At 54.5% G+C, this 17,272-nt stretch overlaps 1 protein-coding gene across 5 annotated transcripts in view; it reads right to left on the bottom strand.

The window, feature by feature from the left end:
* RYR1 (ryanodine receptor 1) overlaps window positions 1-16,812 on the bottom strand; it is a 110,343-nt gene extending 93,531 nt beyond the window's left edge. For 3 of the 5 annotated variants that reach the window (XM_047712418.1, XM_047712419.1, XM_047712421.1), the window contains exons 1-16: window positions 16,646-16,811; window positions 11,486-11,605; window positions 10,276-10,380; window positions 9,111-9,185; window positions 8,948-9,026; window positions 8,536-8,648; window positions 8,129-8,222; window positions 6,918-7,011; window positions 6,687-6,761; window positions 6,198-6,354; window positions 5,893-6,057; window positions 3,578-3,699; window positions 2,915-3,110; window positions 775-910; window positions 599-694; window positions 398-516 (exon numbers count right to left, since the gene is read on the bottom strand). In XM_047712418.1, coding sequence (XP_047568374.1) covers window positions 398-516; window positions 599-694; window positions 775-910; window positions 2,915-3,110; window positions 3,578-3,699; window positions 5,893-6,057; window positions 6,198-6,354; window positions 6,687-6,761; window positions 6,918-7,011; window positions 8,129-8,222; window positions 8,536-8,648; window positions 8,948-9,026; window positions 9,111-9,185; window positions 10,276-10,380; window positions 11,486-11,605; window positions 16,646-16,693 — 1,794 coding nt within the window. In that variant the 5' untranslated portion in view covers window positions 16,694-16,811. Of the gene's footprint in view, window positions 1-397; window positions 517-598; window positions 695-774; window positions 911-2,914; window positions 3,111-3,577; window positions 3,700-5,892; window positions 6,058-6,197; window positions 6,355-6,686; window positions 6,762-6,917; window positions 7,012-8,128; window positions 8,223-8,535; window positions 8,649-8,947; window positions 9,027-9,110; window positions 9,186-10,275; window positions 10,381-11,485; window positions 11,606-16,645 lie in introns of all 5 variants that reach the window. The other 2 variants (XR_007124101.1, XM_047712420.1) reach the window with 1 other exon arrangement.
* Between the last annotated feature and the right edge of the window lie 460 nt (window positions 16,813-17,272).

Below are 17,272 nucleotides of genomic sequence, written 5' to 3'. Positions count from 1 at the left end.
GCTTAGGGAGAGTATGGGGGTCAAGAGCAGATTTAAGACCAGCAGGGGCTGACACTTGTGTCTTTGGGGGCCAGCTAGATAATGGACACAAGTGAGCTGGTGAGAAACTATGCGCCAGGAACAGGTAGGACCTGTGGCGACCTGGAGAGTGTAAACACAGCTACCTAAAGACTACAAAATTAGAAATTTTTAAAAGTATTTCAGAGATCTAAGGAAGCACATCTGTGGCTCAGAGTCCATTTAAGAACTTTAAGTCTGAGACCCTTGTGTTGAGATGGGAGCATGCTCAGAGAAGTCCAAGATGGGGGAGGGAAGTGAGGGAAGTGGAGAATTCCAGGGCATGGGGAAAAGTCAGGGTTCAGCGTGCAGGGCTGAGAGGTGAGGGTGAGGGGCCAACCTTGTGGTTCCTCCCGTGCTTGTCCAGGAGGGAGATGATGGACTTGATGTGGTTCTCCTGGATAATGTTTAGTACCTCAGGACTCTCAATCAGGACACAGTACAGCACCTCGAGGATCCCTGTGCAGATGGCAGAGTGACAGGTAAGGAGACTGCGGCCTTCCCCTGTCCTAGCCCGTCCCCGACCCCTGGGTTCTCATACCAGAGGAGGCCTCCAGCCGATCCAGCTTGCTGACCAGCCAGTCCAGGTTGGTGGAAAAGAGGGCACAGTTGGTACGATTGCCACGGATCAGGGAGGCTGAGGGTGGAAAGAGGAGTCAGACCCAATGGGACTGAGAACCTGGGGCCCTTAGGGGAAGTCAGGCCTGGACCCCTTACCCAGGAGTTCATAGAGCAGGTTCACAATCTCTTTCCAAGACTCAGCTGCCTCCTCCCCTGCAAATTCGGCAAAGTGGGCGGCAGTGGTGTAGACATTTAGGCGGTCAATGCAGTTCAGGACCAAGGAGAGCATCCCCTGGGGAGGGGAAAACAGGGTGGGTCACCCTGGGAGTCCCTGGCCCTCCCTTCCTTGCCTTTCTTGGATTTGCTAATTCATTTCACTTCAACAACCAGTGACTATGTCCCCAGATCTTATGCCCTTATCCACTCCCATTCCCCTCCTCAGCACCCCACATCTGTCCTCGTCCTCTTTGCCACTGTCCCCAACATAATACATCCTTATTAACATCAGGACTGACTTTGTGCTTTTCCTTCCTGAAGTTGTGTTTCCATCCCATCCACTTCCAAGCACCCCACTCGGGTCCGGTGCTGCCCACCTCACTCTCCACACCAACCTTCATAGAGATTTTCTTTGCATTTTACATTTTCATCTTTGTCTTCTTTTATCATGAATTATAACAGATATATAGAAAGGTACATAAAACATATACAGTTAGTCCTTGTTATTTGTGCTAGATAGGTTCTTTAAAGTCGCCATGAGGGGCGCCTGGGTGGCTCAGTGGGTTAAGCCTCTGCCTTCGGCTCAGGTCATGGTCTCAGGGTCCTGGGATCAAGCCCCGCATCGGGCTCTCTGCTTGGCAGGGAGCCTGCTTCCCCCCCTCTCTCTGCCTGCCTCTCTGCCTACTCATGATCTCTCTCTCTCTCTCTCTCTGTCAAATAAATAAAATCTTAAAAAAAAAATAATAAAGTTGCCATGAACATGGAGTCAGCAAATACTGAACCAAACAGGGAGTTTCTCTGAGTTACAACATTTTTGTCAAACAGTCAATACATCCTCTTGTTTTATAAGTGTGTCTGTTTAAAGACACTGATTTAATACATATTGTTGATTCATTAATATTAAATTCACGGCCAACAGCACTATAACTCATGCCTAAATGAAGCTTATCTAACATCTATTTTCTCTGTAAGGCACATCACAGCATCTTGTGCTCAGGAACACAGGCAGCCCTCCAGAACTACACTTGGAGGCCACTTTAAACGGCAAAATCAACAACAACAAAAAACCACCACAGGGTAGATGGCTGTGACTTCATCTCTCTGACCCATCTGTAATATGGGAATTACAACCCCCCTTGGGGTTATCAGGAGGATGTCATGCATATAGCACCCTTAGCACATAATAAAGGCTAAATTCCAGGTAGTAATAACCACTAACACTTACATAGCATCTGCTATGTGCTGGCACCAGGCTTCACATATACTAATTCCACTCCATAAGTTTTGTTATTGTTACTATTATCATTTCCGGATCAGACTGAGAGTCCCTGGAGGGGAGGAGGGCCAGTCTTTAGCATCTAAGTGAACATGCTCCTCCATCACCCTGTGGAGACATCAGATCTTCAGACCTTTGTCCAGCCCGCTCCTCCCACCCGGCTCGATCCCCCTCACTCAGACCCGGTACTGAGCAGAGACGCCTCCATATCTCTTCCCTTCGTGCTCTCGAGACACACAGACCCCCAGTCCATGACTGCAACTGAGGGCCCTCCCTGCATTGCCGGTCACTGATGCTCAAAGAACCACCTCTGGCCCTGCCCCCACCCCCATGCCCCACTCTCCCAACTGCCGGCCAAGCCTCCACAGACACGGGCTCCTGTGTCACACACCCTCATCCTCTGACTTCTTCCCAGGCCCACAGCCTCCGCAGGCCTAGCCTCCGCACAGGGCTTCGCTTAGGGCTCACTTAGACCCCGCCCCCTGCCCCGGGTGATGGAAAAAAGCCGGCCCCGCCGCCTTCGCCCTGGTTGCGCCTCGCTCTCACAGGCACCGCCCCTGCTCTGCCAAAGCCCTGCCCCTCCCTCAAGGCTCCGCCCATCAACAAATATTCCCCGCCCCTCCCCAACACTCCCCCGCCCCAACCACCATCACATTTCCCCCGCTACCGCAGGCTCTCAGACCACTATGTACTCCACCTCCCACCCGGTCCCTCACACTCCGCACTGCCCAGCGCCGCAGCCCAGCCCCTCCCACAGGCTCCGCCCCCCGTGACCACGAACCCCGCCCCCTGCCGCAGCCTCACCTCCTCCTGGAAGAGGCTCTGGCGGTTCCGCAGGCTGCGCAGCTTGCTCTGCTTCTCCTCGTGCTGCAGCTCCTCGGAGGGCGGCTCGAAGTAGCCGATGAGGTCCTGCAGGCTCAGGATGACACCCTCGATGGGCAGCGCTGTGCCCGCTGGTGGCCCCGAGCCCCGCGGCTTCCCGCTGAAGCTATCCAGGCCCCTGTGGGGACGGCGCACTTGTCAGCAAAGAGCCCCGACCGGCGCTCTAACGAGGCGCTGGCCAGTCCTACCCCAGGCCCCCAAAGAACTCTCAAGGACACACCTGTTTTACAGTGGGGGAGACTGAGACTGACATTGGCCTGAGGTCACACAGTGGCCAAGGCCAGAGATAGGACGGGGACTCATGCCTGTGTAAGCCAGGGGGTTGTGGAAGTAGGTGTCAGGCTAGGGAGCTCCAGGATCAAGGGTCTGGATGATCAGGGCTGTGAGGTCAAAGTCAAGGTTTTCAAGGTCAGATTAGGGGCCAAGTGTATAGAGGTCAGAGGCTTAGAGGTTAGGGATCCTGTGTATGTTAGGGGTGTGGAAGTCAGAGCTAGAGAGTAAAGGGGTTAGGTGTATGACCACCACGAGCTTCGGGGTCAAGGTGGGGCCTGACTGGACCAGGGGCAGAGTGGGCCGGTGGCTCACTTAATGAACTGGTTGTACAGGCCGGCAGTGCTGTAAATCATGCGGGCAGCCTGGGACTCCTCCTGCTGGCAGCGGGTCAGGGACAATGCGTCATCCATGTGGCCTTCCTGGTGCAGCATGGCCTGGCAGTGGGAGGACAGAGAGGTCAGGCGTGGGCCGGGCCACCAAGGGCAATGCCGCCAGAACTCCATCCAGACTCTAGCCCCAGAGCTGCCCCTGTCCTCCAGGGAGACTCTCTGCCAGACCCCGCCTTCTATCCCTCTTCACCTGACTCTTCTTCCATTCTATTTATTCCCCCTCTCTCTGCCTCTCCTGTCTCTGACTCTTCCTTTCTCTCTGTTTCTATCCCCCTTTGACTCCGTGTTTGCCTCTCTCTCTCTCTGACTCTGTCTTATCTATTTCCAGGCCAGACGCTCCCCATCCGTACCTACTACTGACTTCACATCCTCCCACCAGAAGGCTCTAATGGCATGCCTAACTTAACACATCCCTGACTGAGTGCCTGACCACCCTTCTGTAAGATGAGACCATCTCGGCTTCCAGCTTTCAGCTGAGCTGACCTCCCCAGGACCTCACCCAGTCCCCTGGCTGCAAATACTGCCAGTGTTGACGGTTCCCACAGTCCCCCCTAGGGCCAGGCCTGTCTCTATACCCTCCCAGCAGGTATCCAACTACAACTCTCATTTTTTTGCAGACAGGTGTCTCCCTACTCTTCTGACTCATTCACTCTTTATTGAGGGGTTCTGTTCTAGACACTGGATCTCTGTCATCCTGAGCTGACACTTGACTATCCCTGACTCAGTTAATGGCACTTCCGACCTTCCAGCTGCTCAGGGCAAAAATCATGGCCTCATCCTCAACCCCTGTCCCTCCCACCTCGATAACCAGTCTGTCAGAAAATCCTATTGGCTCCACCCTCACAATATAACCAGAACCTGCCACCTTCCCCACTCCGCAGTCCCCACCGTGGTCCTGCCACTGTTTTGTCCCACCTGACCATGGCAGCAGGCACCTCCCTGGGCTCCCACTCCAGCTCTGCTCCCCACCCCCACCCCATCTACTCCCACAAGCAGCTAAGAAACCCCATGAACCTCAGGTCACCTTGCTGGTCTGCTTAAAACGCTGTTGGGGCTCCATCTCACTAAGAGTAAAAGCCAGGACCCTGCCCATGGCCCACTAGGCCCCACGTGATCTGCTCACATCTCCTCTCTGTCCTTATCTTCCAAGACTTGTCCCTCAATCTCTGCACTCCTGCCAAACTGGATCTTCTTTCTGGTATTGTGACAAACCAATCTCAGTCCAACCTCAGGACCTTTGCATATGCTGTGCCCTCTGTCCAGAGCAGCTGTGTACTTCATTAAAGACAGTTTATTCACTATGTCTCAGTATTGGGAGGGCAGGAGACAGGTCTGTATAGCTTGCCTACTTTTCCATATACACATCCAAAACAACTGGGGTATTCAATAACTTGCCGAAAATTATTCTTGGTCTGTTTGTCATTGGCTCTCTCTCTGTATGTCTCTCTCTGTCTTTTCCATCTCTCCTCTGTCTTTGTCTTTCTCCGTTTTTCTGTTTCCATGTCTTTTTTAAGACTTATTTATTTGAGAAATAAGTCAAGCAGAGAGAGTCAATTATCATATGGTTTCACTTATTTGTGGAGCATAACAAATAGCATGGAGGACAAGGGGAGATGTTGAGGAGAAGGGAGTTGAGGGAAATTGGAAGGGGAGGTGAACCATGAGAGACTATGGACTCTGAAAAACGATCTGAGAATTTTGAAGGGGTGGGGGGTGGGAGGTTGGGGGCACCAGGTGGTGGGCATTGTAGAGGGCACGGATTGCATGGAGCACTGGGTGTGGTGCAAAAATAATGAATACTGTTATGCTGAAAAAAATAAAAAAATAAAAAAAAATAAAAAAAAGACTTATTTATTTGAGAGAGAGAGAGAGAGCATGCACACAAAGAGGGAGAGGGAGGGAAGCAGACTCCCTGCTGAGCAGGGAGCCCAACACAGGGCTTGATCCCAGGACCCTGGGGTCATGACCTGAGTCGAAGGCAGGCACTTCAGTGACTGAACCACCCAGGTGCCCCTGTTTCCATGTCTTTTTGTCTCTGCCTTTCTCTGTCTCTGTATCTCTCTCTCTCTCTGACTCTCTCCCCCTCTGTCTATCCCTTTCTTCCTTCCTGTCTCTCTCAATCTCAGTTTCTCTCTCAGTACTGCCCTTAACCTCCCAAAGGCACAGGCACGACTACCCCCACAGTCCCGTTCCCACCCCTGCTGGCACCCCCATGCTTTCCCCTCACCAGGCACCCACCTTCTTCTTGAGCACACCAAGCCGCAGGGCCTTGGGGTCTGGGGCGGCGTAGGTGAGCCACAGGCCTGAGGCCACGTGCTGCACGAAGCACAGTGACTCCCCATACTTGATCTCAGGGGGACCCATGCCATCCACATCCCGCTTGGGGGCCATATCCAGCTTCTCCTGCAGGGGCAGGGCACAGAGGTCAGCCTCCTCTGCCTGTGTATTTAATCGGGGAGCCATGCCCCAGAGAGCCTGCAGAATGGGGGCTGGGGCTGGATTCAGGGCTCCAAGTGAGGGAGGGCACCCTGACCCCCACCGACCTTGGAGATGCGGAAGCAGAAGGAGGTGGCCTTGGTGTGGGCCTTGCTGGCATCGACCACCACCAGGCCCTGGTCCTCGGTGAGCGCCAGGTACCGCCCAGTGGTGACATGCCGGATGCGGAGTGGCTGGCCCCAGCGCAGGTGGCTCCCACTCCAGCTGCGAAGGGTGAAGGCGTGGAGGGTCAGAGGACTGCCCGGTGCTCCCATGGACACCACTGTCTTGGTCCAAACCTCATCAAGCCCCCAGCCTTCTTCTGGGGGGGCTGCTCCCCACATTTTTACTGGGGACCCCCGATCTCTCCCTCAGGAAGGCCCACCCTCCCCTAAGGCCTTTTCCTCCAGGATTCAAAGACCCTGAAACCCTCATCACCTTCTTGGGCTCCCCTGATTTTCCCTCACAAGTCTCCAGTTTCTTTCTTAGATCTTCCTTCAAGATTCTCTCTCCCCTCCCAGGCCCCCACCAAGAGCTCTCACCCCCAAGCCCCCCACCTGATTCTCAGCGGCTCCAGTCTCCAGAGGGAGCGGGCATGGGTGCACACAGCTCCCCCCTCATAGTGGACAAGTCTAGGGGCACGAGAGAAAGTGAGGTCAGGGGTTCAGTCACCAGCCTCCCCAAAATGTGATCCCCAGCCCTACCCACAGGGTGCTATCCCCCCGGCCTACCTCACTGCTCCCCACTCCTGCCCCAACACCCCAGGGCCTCTTGTCCCCATCCCAGACCTGCGCTGGTCCTCACTGTCAGCGGGGGAAATGGTCAGACATTCATCCATGTGTCCGTGAAAGAGGCGGAGGACATGGCCCCCAGTTACATAGCCTGGAGAGGAGCAAGGGAAAGAGGTCATCAAGGGGCTGGAGCCCTGGAGAGCTCAGAAGCCAAAGACGAGTCCAGGGGTCCTGCTTTTCCCCTGTGGGAGGCTGGGGCTGAGTTTGGGGGGTCTGCAGTTGGAGATCTGAGTTTTGGGATCCAAAGTGGCAGTCTGAGATTTGGGCTAAGTTCGAGGACTGAAGTGGGGATATGAGATTAGGGTCCAAGGCAGGGGATGTAATTTTGGGGGTCTGAGTATACAGGGCTGAGGTTGGGGGGTTTGTGAATCTGAGTTTGGATTTTTGAGGTTGGAGTCAGGGGTTTGAGTCTAATGTTCCTGGATACTAGGCTCTGAGTTCCAAGCCTTGATTTGGGGTCTGGGGTTAGAGGTGCGATGGTTGGGTCTCAGGCTAGGGTCTGGTCTTGGGAGTGTTGATTTTGGAGGTGTGAGGCTGGTATCTGAGGTTTGGGTCTGAAGTTAAATCTGGACTTTGGAGTCAGAAGCTGGTATATTTGAGATTAAGGCCAGAAGTTTCAGTGGTTTAAGTCTCAGCTTGGGTGTGAGGTGTGGGCGTGAGAGTTGGGGTCAAAGTTTTGGGGTCATGCTGTGGGGTCCTAGCCTAAGGGTCTGCATTTGGAAGATTTAGATACCTGAGGTTAAAACTTGGAGGTCTGAGGTCAGTTGGCTGAGGTTTGGGGTCTAACTTGGGTATCTGAGTTTAAATTTGGGAGCCTGAGTGTGGGAGCTGATCTGGGAGCTGATGGAGACACAGGTCTCCATCTGTGTTTGTCATGTGAGGCTTGGGCATCTGAGGGACAAGCTCCAAATATAATTTTTTCAGCTTTGGATCTGAGTGTAAGGGTCTGAGTGATCCCCAGGCCGCGAATTTGGCATGTGAGATTTGGGGTCTGGATTCAAGTGTCTGACACTGAGTTTGGGGTTTAGGGTCTGAGCTCCAAGGTTCTGGATTTGGGGTCAGCTGGACGTCTAAATATGAGGGTCATAATGTGGAGATCTCGGTTTGGGGTCTAAGGTTCCAAGGCTCAGTATGGACATGTTTGGGGGCAGAATGAGAAGTCTGTTTTGGGAGTCCCGGTTTAGAGGCAGGAGGTCTGGGACCCTCACCTTCTTCGCAGCCAGAGCAGATGGGGTTCATGTTCCACAGTGTCTGCATAAAGGAGGCATCGACCTGGAGCTCCCCACTGGCCGTGGACAGGTGCTAGGGGCAACCAGGATGTGGCGGTCAGAGACGATGGCGGGGTGAGCAATAGTTCCAGAGTCAGAGGCCACAAACCAAAGGCGGAAGCAGGGAAAGCAGCAGACAGGAGACAAAATCAGAGATCACACATCAGGAAACCAAGATCCAACGGGAGACACAGGGCACCAAAGGCCGGAAGTGGATGCCAGAGGTCAGGAAGCTCGGAAGTGGGGGCCAGAGAGCCAGCAAAAGGAGGCTGAGGAGGTGGGCGGGGTGGTCCCGGGCCCCGCCCCCCGGGGGGCAGGAGTAGCCGGGCTGGGGGTGGACTGCTCACCAGGTAGCGCTCTGAGGAGACACTAACGAGGATGAGGTCATCCCCCACGCGGACTTTCTCTCCTTCCGACCTCTGCTTGGAGGCCGGATGCATCGTCCACCAACAGGCCTCTCCTGTGGAGCGGGCCCCACTGTCAGAATGAGGGCTACCCAGAACGCTCCTCCCCGAGGGCTTCCCAGCCACGGAGCCTCCTGCCCCTCAGTTCCGAATTCTCCAGTCATCTCTGATTACCTACTCTTTGCCTCACGTCCTCCGTTTCCGCCCTCGGACCCTCTGCCTCGGGTTCCCCCATGTTGACCCAAGTTGCTCTTGTCCCCCGCATCCCTGCCCCGCCCCCCAGTCCTGCACCTCCTGAGCCCCAGCCCCTGCCCGCAGTCTCCCCATTGCGGCCCTCCCCGCTCCAGCCCTGCACCTGTGGCGTCTTCCTGCAGTCCCACGTCGAAGGCCAGCTTGTCAGTCATGGAGCGGGAGGTGGTAAGGCAGCTCAAGTACTAGGGTGGTAGAGGGGGGTCAGCCTCCTCCCGCAGACCCTGCGTCTCCTGCCCCTGCCCAGCCGCCCTCGTTCTGGCACTCACCATGCCGCTGTGTGTGTGCCGGAGCAGGATGGCATGGCCATACAGGAGTGTCCTGTGGCCTCCGCCCTGGGATGACTGGGGGGAGGGGAGGATAGAGAGGGCACAGAGTGAGCACAGAACCCCCCAAGGCATCTGGCCTATCCCAGGTGGCAATATGCTCCCCATAAAACACCATGCTCAGGCCTGGGCACAAGGAAGCCTTAGGTCAGAACCTCAACAGATTCTTTGCCTCAGTTTCCCCATTCGTGGAAGTAGGTACTATGTCTCTAAGAAGCCTGTGGATAGGGTGTTTTATATTTCCCAAAGCCCACTCTGTCCTCCCTGCCTCCTTCATCTTGTTAACCAGGTCCCAAAGGCCCTCAGGGAAGCCGAAGCCCACTTCCCGTTCCCTGGGGACTCTCAGGGAAGCCCTAATACCTCATGTACCATGGGCCTTGGCCCTTTCTGCTGTAACCTGTCATAACACAGCTGAGCTGCAGCCAGTGTGCACTGGAATAGTCCTGCCAGCTGTCAAACCTTTGAACCTCGCATAGGAGTGGCTGTGCTGTCACATCCCCCCCCGCCCCCGCTAAGCATAAGGAGACTTGGCCCCTCCTTAGGGGGAAGGCCACCCGTCTCTTGATGGCATCATGCCTCCCATCCTGGCTCTCACATGCCCATGCTCTGAAGGCCCATGTGATGGGCCCCAAGATCACATGGCCAACCCACTCCTGGAGCAGAGGGGACCCACACTTGGGACAGGGGGAGGTGAGAGGGGAGGTCCCATGCAGAGAAGAGCTGGGATCGGGGTTGAAGGAAAGGATGGGAAAGAGGAGAAAGGAGCAAGCTGGGGCACGGGGGCTCAAAAGCCCCTACCCCCTTCCTTCCTTCCTGCCTGGCCTGTCTGGGCTCCACAGCCCCTGACAACTGGGGTGGGGGAGGCCCCCAGCCCCTGTGTGCAGGATGTGGGCCCAAGAGGCGGGCCTGGTGTCAGGAGAGGGGGGAAGGACAGGTGACACCCAAGGCCAGACCTACCCACTTATCCAAATTGAGGGCCTGTGAGGGTCGGGACAGAGAGAGGAAGAACAGCAGATGGTGAACAAGCCCCAGGTGTTCCTGCCCAGCCCTACCCCTGCGCCCCGCCCCTGTGCCCTGCCCCTGCACCCTGCAGGGGCAGGAGCCTCACCTCCACGCCAGCCTCCACGGTGTTGGCCAGCATCTCCTGCAGGGCTCGGACAGACAAAGACTGCTCCAGGACGAAGCAACAGATGGCCAGATCGGGGGGCACATTCTGGGGTGAGGGGAGATGTGAGTGGGGGGGCCTGAAGGCCCCTGAGCCCCAGTCTGAATACCCACACCCCTTAGAGGCCCAGACCTGACCCCAATCCCCCAAGAAGCCCCTACACTCTGCCACCCCTTCAGACACCCTGAATCTATACCGACATCACAGAAAACATGCCTCCTCCCTCAAACACCTAAACCCCACCTGAACCTCACAGAAGCTTCCACACTACCCTTCCCGCCTGAGTACCCCACACCCCACCTCATCTTCAAAGGAGCCTCAGCCCTCTCTCAGACACTGCACCTGCTCCAATGCCATGGCCTTCCCCTGCAGATAACCCAAATCTCTGAGACCCTGCAGGAAGCCCCACCCTGCCATCACGATAGTCCCAACTCCTGCCTCCTTCCTCAGACACTGGTGAACACTGCTTCCAAATCACAGGAAGGTCCAACCTTGGGCATTCCTCCTCAGTCTCCCACTCAGTCACCTCAGACTCATGAGTACCCTTTCCCTTGGACCCAAGACTCTCTGACCCCCTCAGACCCTCGGCCTCCTCCACCATCTGACTCTATGGCTCCTTCCTTTCCCCTGTCCCTAGGTCACCTCTACTCCCTAGGTCAGACCCTGAGCCCACCTCCCCCTCAAACCTGGGCTCCCTCCACTCTCAGCTTCTAACTCCCTCTCCAGTCAGCCCCCTGACCCTGCTAGCACCCCCCAACACTCCAGGCCCTTTTGCTTTGGATCCAATGTCCTCTGCCCCCTTGGACACCTGCCTCTTGAGATTCTGGAGCCCCTGCCCCTCCCTCCACAGACCTACCTACCTCAGGCCTCTGGCCCCCTTTGCTTTGCAACTCCCCATTTTCTCTCCTATCAGCAGCCGCCTCCAGAGCCCCTCTTTTTTTTGAACTCAAGATTCTCTATCTCCTCAGACCCCCCACTCCCCCTCAGGTCCCCACTCCCACCTACCTCAGACCTCCAGCCCCCTTTCCTTCTTAGCCCCTCTCTGTTTTTTCTCCTGTCAGCAACCCCTCTTCAGACCCAGACCCCTCTTCTTTGGACCCTAGACTCTGCCCCTTCAGGACACCCCCCGCCCCGCGCACACTCCCACACAGACCTGGGCGTTGCTGGTGGGCTCCAGGAAGCAGAGGCGGTTTCCAAAGCCCTCAGCGGCCAGGCAGAGTTTCAGTTGCTCCTTGAGCACAGTGGCACTGCACTGAAGGACCACTTCGTCGTCCTGGGGAACGGGCCGCGGGGTCAGGGCTCCCGCAGACACTGCGGCCTGACACCGCACCCTTCTCCTCATGAAAGGGATGGCCTCTGGTGAGACCCACCTCACCATGTGTCACATGCGGGCCCGTGCCAAGGACTCCACACACTTCTAACATCCCAGGAGACAGGAACTAGAGTCATCCCCATTGTAAAATGGAAAAACTGAGGCTCAAGGAGCTGGCAGAGCTTGTCCAAGGCCATATACCCGACAAGGGGAGGTGCTGGGATTTGAACCCCAGTCCTGCTGACTCCAGTGAGGTCTGCAAGGTGAGCCATTGGAGGTGGAAACTATAAGCACCCCAAGTTCAATGCCTTTTAAGCTCAGCCTTCTCTAACGTCTCTCTTGTGTTTCAGTAATGGCGATCAATTAAGGAGTTCTTTTTTTCCTTCCTTCCTTCCTCTCTCTTCCTTCATTCCTTCCCTCCTTCCTTTCTCTCTTTCTTTCTTTCTTTCTTTCTCTCTTAATTAAGCAGGCTCCACACCCAGCATGGCGTCCAATGCGGGGCTCAAACACAGGATCCTAAGATCAAGACCTGAACTGATACAAAGAGTCACCATGAGGAGTGTCTTCTAATGTGTGAATGCAATGCCAAGCCCAGACTAGATCCTGGGTGGTAGGGGACAGGCTATGAGGGACTCCTGGTGACCGCTGGTGAAAGCCCGACCAGGACTGTGACAGATAACAGCATCAGAGTGATACTACATTTCCTGACATTGATGACTGTCCTGCGGTTTTGTAAGAGACTGCCCTCGTTTCTTTGGAAACAGACACTGAAAGTGTTTTAGGACTTAAGAATCATGTCCACAGGGGCGCCTGGGTGGCTCAGTGGGTTAAGCCTCTGCCTTCGGCTCAGGTCATGATCCCAGGGTCCTGGGATCGAGCCCCACATCGGGCTCTCTGCTCTGTGGGGAGCCTGCTTCCTCCTCTCTCTCTCTCTGCCTGCCTCTCTGCCTACCTGTGATCTCTGTCAAATAAATAAATAAATAATCTTAAAAAAAAAAAAAAAAGAATCATGTCCACAGCTTACTCTCAAAAAGTTTAGGGGCGAAATGTGCAAAGAGAGGGAGGGAGAGAGAGATAAAGCAAATGTGCCAAATCTTAACAAGTGGGGAAAAATTACCTAAGGCCACATGGGAGTTCTTCCAAGTAACCTTGCAACTTTGCTCTAAGCTGGAAATGATTTCAAGATTATAAGTTAAAGTTTTAAGTAAAATAAAGTGTTTTCTATGTGCCGGGTCCCATTCCAAGAACTTAACACACATGAACTCATTACTGAATCCTCTGAGAAAAGTTCCAGGATGTGAACCTGTGGAAACTGAGACCCAGAGAGGTCAAGTAACCTGCCTGAAGTCACACAGCTGTCCTGTGGCTGAGCTGGGATTGGATCCCAACGCTGGGGCTCTATATGCCACACTCTTTGAACACTAGACTACCTCTTCTTATATTAGTAAAGTAGCCCATAGCTCCAATTATAACTAATATAAATGTGCATGGGAGAATGCCCAATACCTAGACATCAGCCAAAAGTAATAGAGACCCCAGCTCTTAACCACTGAGTAAGGCAGAGGTTATTCCTTTCTACAGCTGAGAAAACAGGCTCAAAGAAGTTTGGAGTCCTGCCCGAGGACACACAGCCTCCAGCCCTTCCATCCAGCATATCACACAAACTCACTCCAGTCCTGGGCTCCCGAGCACACAGGCAGCCCCCAGCCCACCGCTCAGCCAGGGTGGAAGGAGAGATCTGTAACCTGTAACCTTCAACCCCAACCTCCCGGCACACACCGGGCACTTGTGTGTTCACAGGGCTAGACATGTAATAATACATGTCTAATACATTGCATGTATTAAGCGCTTACTCTCTACTCAGCCTTACGCTCAGAGCTTTACGTTCCTTTGGCAGGCACTTATTGATGGTGGCTCTCGCCAGGCCCTGATCTAGGCACCGGATATAGAGCAGCGAAAAAAGCAGATCAAGTCCCTGTCCTCATGGGGCTGCCATCCTCTTGGGGGACACACACAATACACAAGGGAATAGATGCATCATTTTCACTTCAGTGGCCAGTGTTATGAAACAAATAACCCAGGCTGGTGTAACAGAGTGGCTTTGGGGGTAGAGATGACATCAGTGAGGGGGTGAAGTGGCAGCCTCTCCAAGGAGATGACATTTGAGCTGTGCCTTGTCCAACTAACAAGAAGAGGATCTGGCCTGCTCATTTCGAGGCAAAGAACATTCTGGAAGCCAGGGGCAGACAATGCGGGTGCTGAGGAATAGCAAGGGACACAGGAGGCAGTAGAAGCAGGAGCGAGAAAGCAAGAGAAGATGAGCTCAGGGAGAGTTGACATGGAGCCCCTTGAATCCTTATGGTACCTATTTTTGCCCCCATTGCCCAGCTTAGGAAACTGAGGCTCAGAGAGAAAACTTCAAATCACTTGCCCAAAGTTAGGAAGCAAGCAAATGGCTAACCAGGATATCAGCCAGAGACCGGAGGCCCAATCATACATCAAGATTCTCTGACTTCCTCCTGCAGCAGAATGAAAGGAGGTGGCCTGGTTACAAAAGCAGCTCCCCTACTGCCTTGGTTTCCCATCTGACACCAAGGGCACAATTCAGCAGCTCTGCAGGGAGGGGAGCAGAGAATCCGGACCATTACCAGCCTTCTGGCTCTGACGCCGGCCATGCTTTGAGCAACCCCAGCACAGACAGGGCTAGAGGTCATCACCCATCAAACAGAAATGAAATCATTTGTGGGGGAACATGGCCACCATGCTTAAAAAGTGAAATCAAGTAGAGTAGAACAGAGTAACATGCCCCGCCTGTTCTAAGGGCTCCCTACATTTTATAAAACCTGTTTCTGGGAAAAAATACGTACGTGTGAATGCACCCAACTTGTCTATAATCACACGAATTGGGAGGCAACCCAAATGTCCATCGGCAGGTGAACTGAGAAACTAATTGTGGCGCGCTCACACAGTGCGGTATCACTCGGGAACAAAAAGAAATAAGCTCTTGGCACACGCTACGTGGATAATATCAAAACAGGCTGAGCAAAAGAAGCAAGGCAGAGGAGCAGATGTGGTCTACGAAACCCTCAACATTCCTAATGGAGACTACAGGGAAATACAGCAAACAGACAGAGCAAGTACTGAGAAGAGCAAGAGGGAACTTTCTGGGGGTAAAGGAAACGTTCTATGTCTTGCTTACGAGGTGGTTCCGTGCCTATGTGAAGTTTCTCGAGACTCACTGAACTAGGACACGGAAAATGGGTACAACTTATTGCATGTCAATTCTGCCCCAATAAAGTTGGGTTTTACAAATAATGTATGTGTGTATTTGCATGCACTGAGTTGCGAGGTAAAATGTATTTCTGACTGGTGGGATGAGGTCCAAAAAGTGTGAGAGAAATACCACACCATCTCAATAAAGCTCAGGAAAACAGACCTAGTCTGGGCCCAAGAGATGCCTGGGGCCAGAGCTCTAGACCCCAGCCCAGCTTAACCTGGCAAGTGTGAGTTCAGTTCTCCTCTTGTGAAAGCAGAGGGGCTGGGTCCCAGGGGCATCCAGAGATGGTACTTCTTGGCCTTGACCTTGGGCAAGTGACTCTACCACTCAGGTCTTGGTTTCCCTCAAATCTCCCAGGGAGATAAAGATAGGGGCCTACCTCAGAAGATAGGGCAGGCGAGGATATAATTAGATGTCTCAGGAGACTGAGGCCCTGGGCATGGGGCCTGACATAGAGTGGCTGCTCAAGGCTGATACCATGGCCATAGTCTTATTAGGGACGGGGAGGAGGGGAGAGCCCAACCTGCAGTGTCCACTAGGGGCTAGAGCGGGGGCAAGAGTCTAGGGTGAAGCCAGGCCTCCTCCTGTGGCTGAATGGCCAGCTGTCCCTATCCTTCACTACCAGTCCCAGCTGTTTGTTCCTCCCTCCCAGGAAACCGGACCCAGCTCACCAGGGTCCTATTCTGGGGCCTGGAATGCTGTGTCAGCATTTCCCAGGGCCTGGGTGGAGGAGGGGAGGGGCTAGTGCAGGGTCAGCAGACCTGGACCAGAAGAGAGAACATCCCCTCCCATACACTCAGCCCCACACCCAGATCAGCCACTGGGAGGGAAAAGTGGGAAGGACTCTGAGATGGACAGCCCCTCCCCTCCCCATCCTCTCCCGTCCCCTGCCCAGGCCCCAGAAAAGCTGGCTATTCTGGGAGGGACACCTGTTGTTCCAATTCCCATCCCTGCCCCCCAGCAGGGGATCAGAGATGCCAGGAGTCAGAGCTAGGGAGGCAGAACAAAATGAAGAAGGCCTAAAGCCAAAGAACAAAGACAGAGACAGAGACAGGGAGAGACAGAGATGGAGAGACAGCAAGACAGAGAACCCAAAAAGATGGATAGGGAGAGACACTACCCAAAGACGATTAGCAGCCATATTTGGTCCTACTACCCAAAAGGGAGGAGGGAAGAAAGAAGACACAGAACCCGAAGGTCCCCTCCCAGGAGACCCTCAACGGCTGGAAGTTTCAAGAAGTTAGGTCCTCCATACCACCCCAGCCTCCTTCCCAAAATTTAAACTAGGTCAGAGTCTGGAGCAAAAGAGAATCAGGCTAGGTGGTGTGGCGTTGGGGGAGGGGGAACAGCTAAATTAAGCTCAGGAATTAGAATCACCTTCCCCAAGTGCCCACTTCCAGGGTGGTGGGGAGTGGGTGGGAGGGAGGTGCTCCCTCAGCGGCCCCTCTTCTCTAGGACAAATAACTAATGTCAGAAGAGAGTGTGGCCGAAGATCTCCCTCCCCATTCTGCACTCCCAAAGTCTTCTAATTCTCTATGGTGAGAAAGGTGAGCGAGACTGAGAGACGAAAAAGGAGAAAGAGTGACGGTCACCCAGAGGGACAGAGGAATAGACCCTGAGACTCAAAGGCCACCAGCAATCAGTACAGAGATATCCCAAGAAAAAGAGACACTCAGAGGACCCGAGAGATAGCCCCAGAGACCCCCTAACACAGAGATACGCACCGTGCGCAGAAACTGGACCTCATCCTCGCCCTCTCCTCCGTCACCCATGATGTCGAGGCCCGAGGGGCACGGGCTGAGGTCAGGGAATAGGAGGACGGGGCTGTAGGCTGGGCGGGTGGGCTGGGGGTGGGCTGGGGTCGGAGACCTCTGGGGCACCCGGGAGGTAGATGGAACTGAGAGGAGGATTCGCGTGCTGGACAGAGCTGGGAGGAAGTCTCCGCCCCCCCAGCTCCCATTGGGCCAGGATGCCCAAGGCCACGCCCCTCACCGGAGCCCCACCCGCAGATTCCAAACCTTGGCCAGAGCTACAAGTAGGTGGTGTCCTGGGAGGCTGTAGGGGGAGAGAACGGAAGTTAGCTGCCGCCTCTCCACCTCCATGGTGAGGAAGGCCATTCTCCCATTTCACAGAGACCAAACTGAGGTTCTGAGCTGGGAAGCCTCTGCTTGATCCCATACAACGGAGCTGGGATGCACACCAAGGTCTGGCACCAGACTTAGTGATTAAAAGCAAGGACTCTGAGTCAGACAGTCTGGATCTGAATCCCAGGCTTGTCACGCCCTTATGTGTCCTTGGACAAGTCACATCCCTGCTCTGTGCCTCAGTTTCCCCAACTGGTAAGGAGCTTA

Source organism: Lutra lutra, chromosome 17 (genome assembly GCF_902655055.1).
Source record: "Lutra lutra chromosome 17, mLutLut1.2, whole genome shotgun sequence".
Lineage (NCBI taxonomy): Eukaryota > Metazoa > Chordata > Mammalia > Carnivora > Mustelidae > Lutra > Lutra lutra.
Note: the sequence above shows the minus strand (reverse complement) of the source record. Positions and strands in the feature narration are given on the sequence as shown.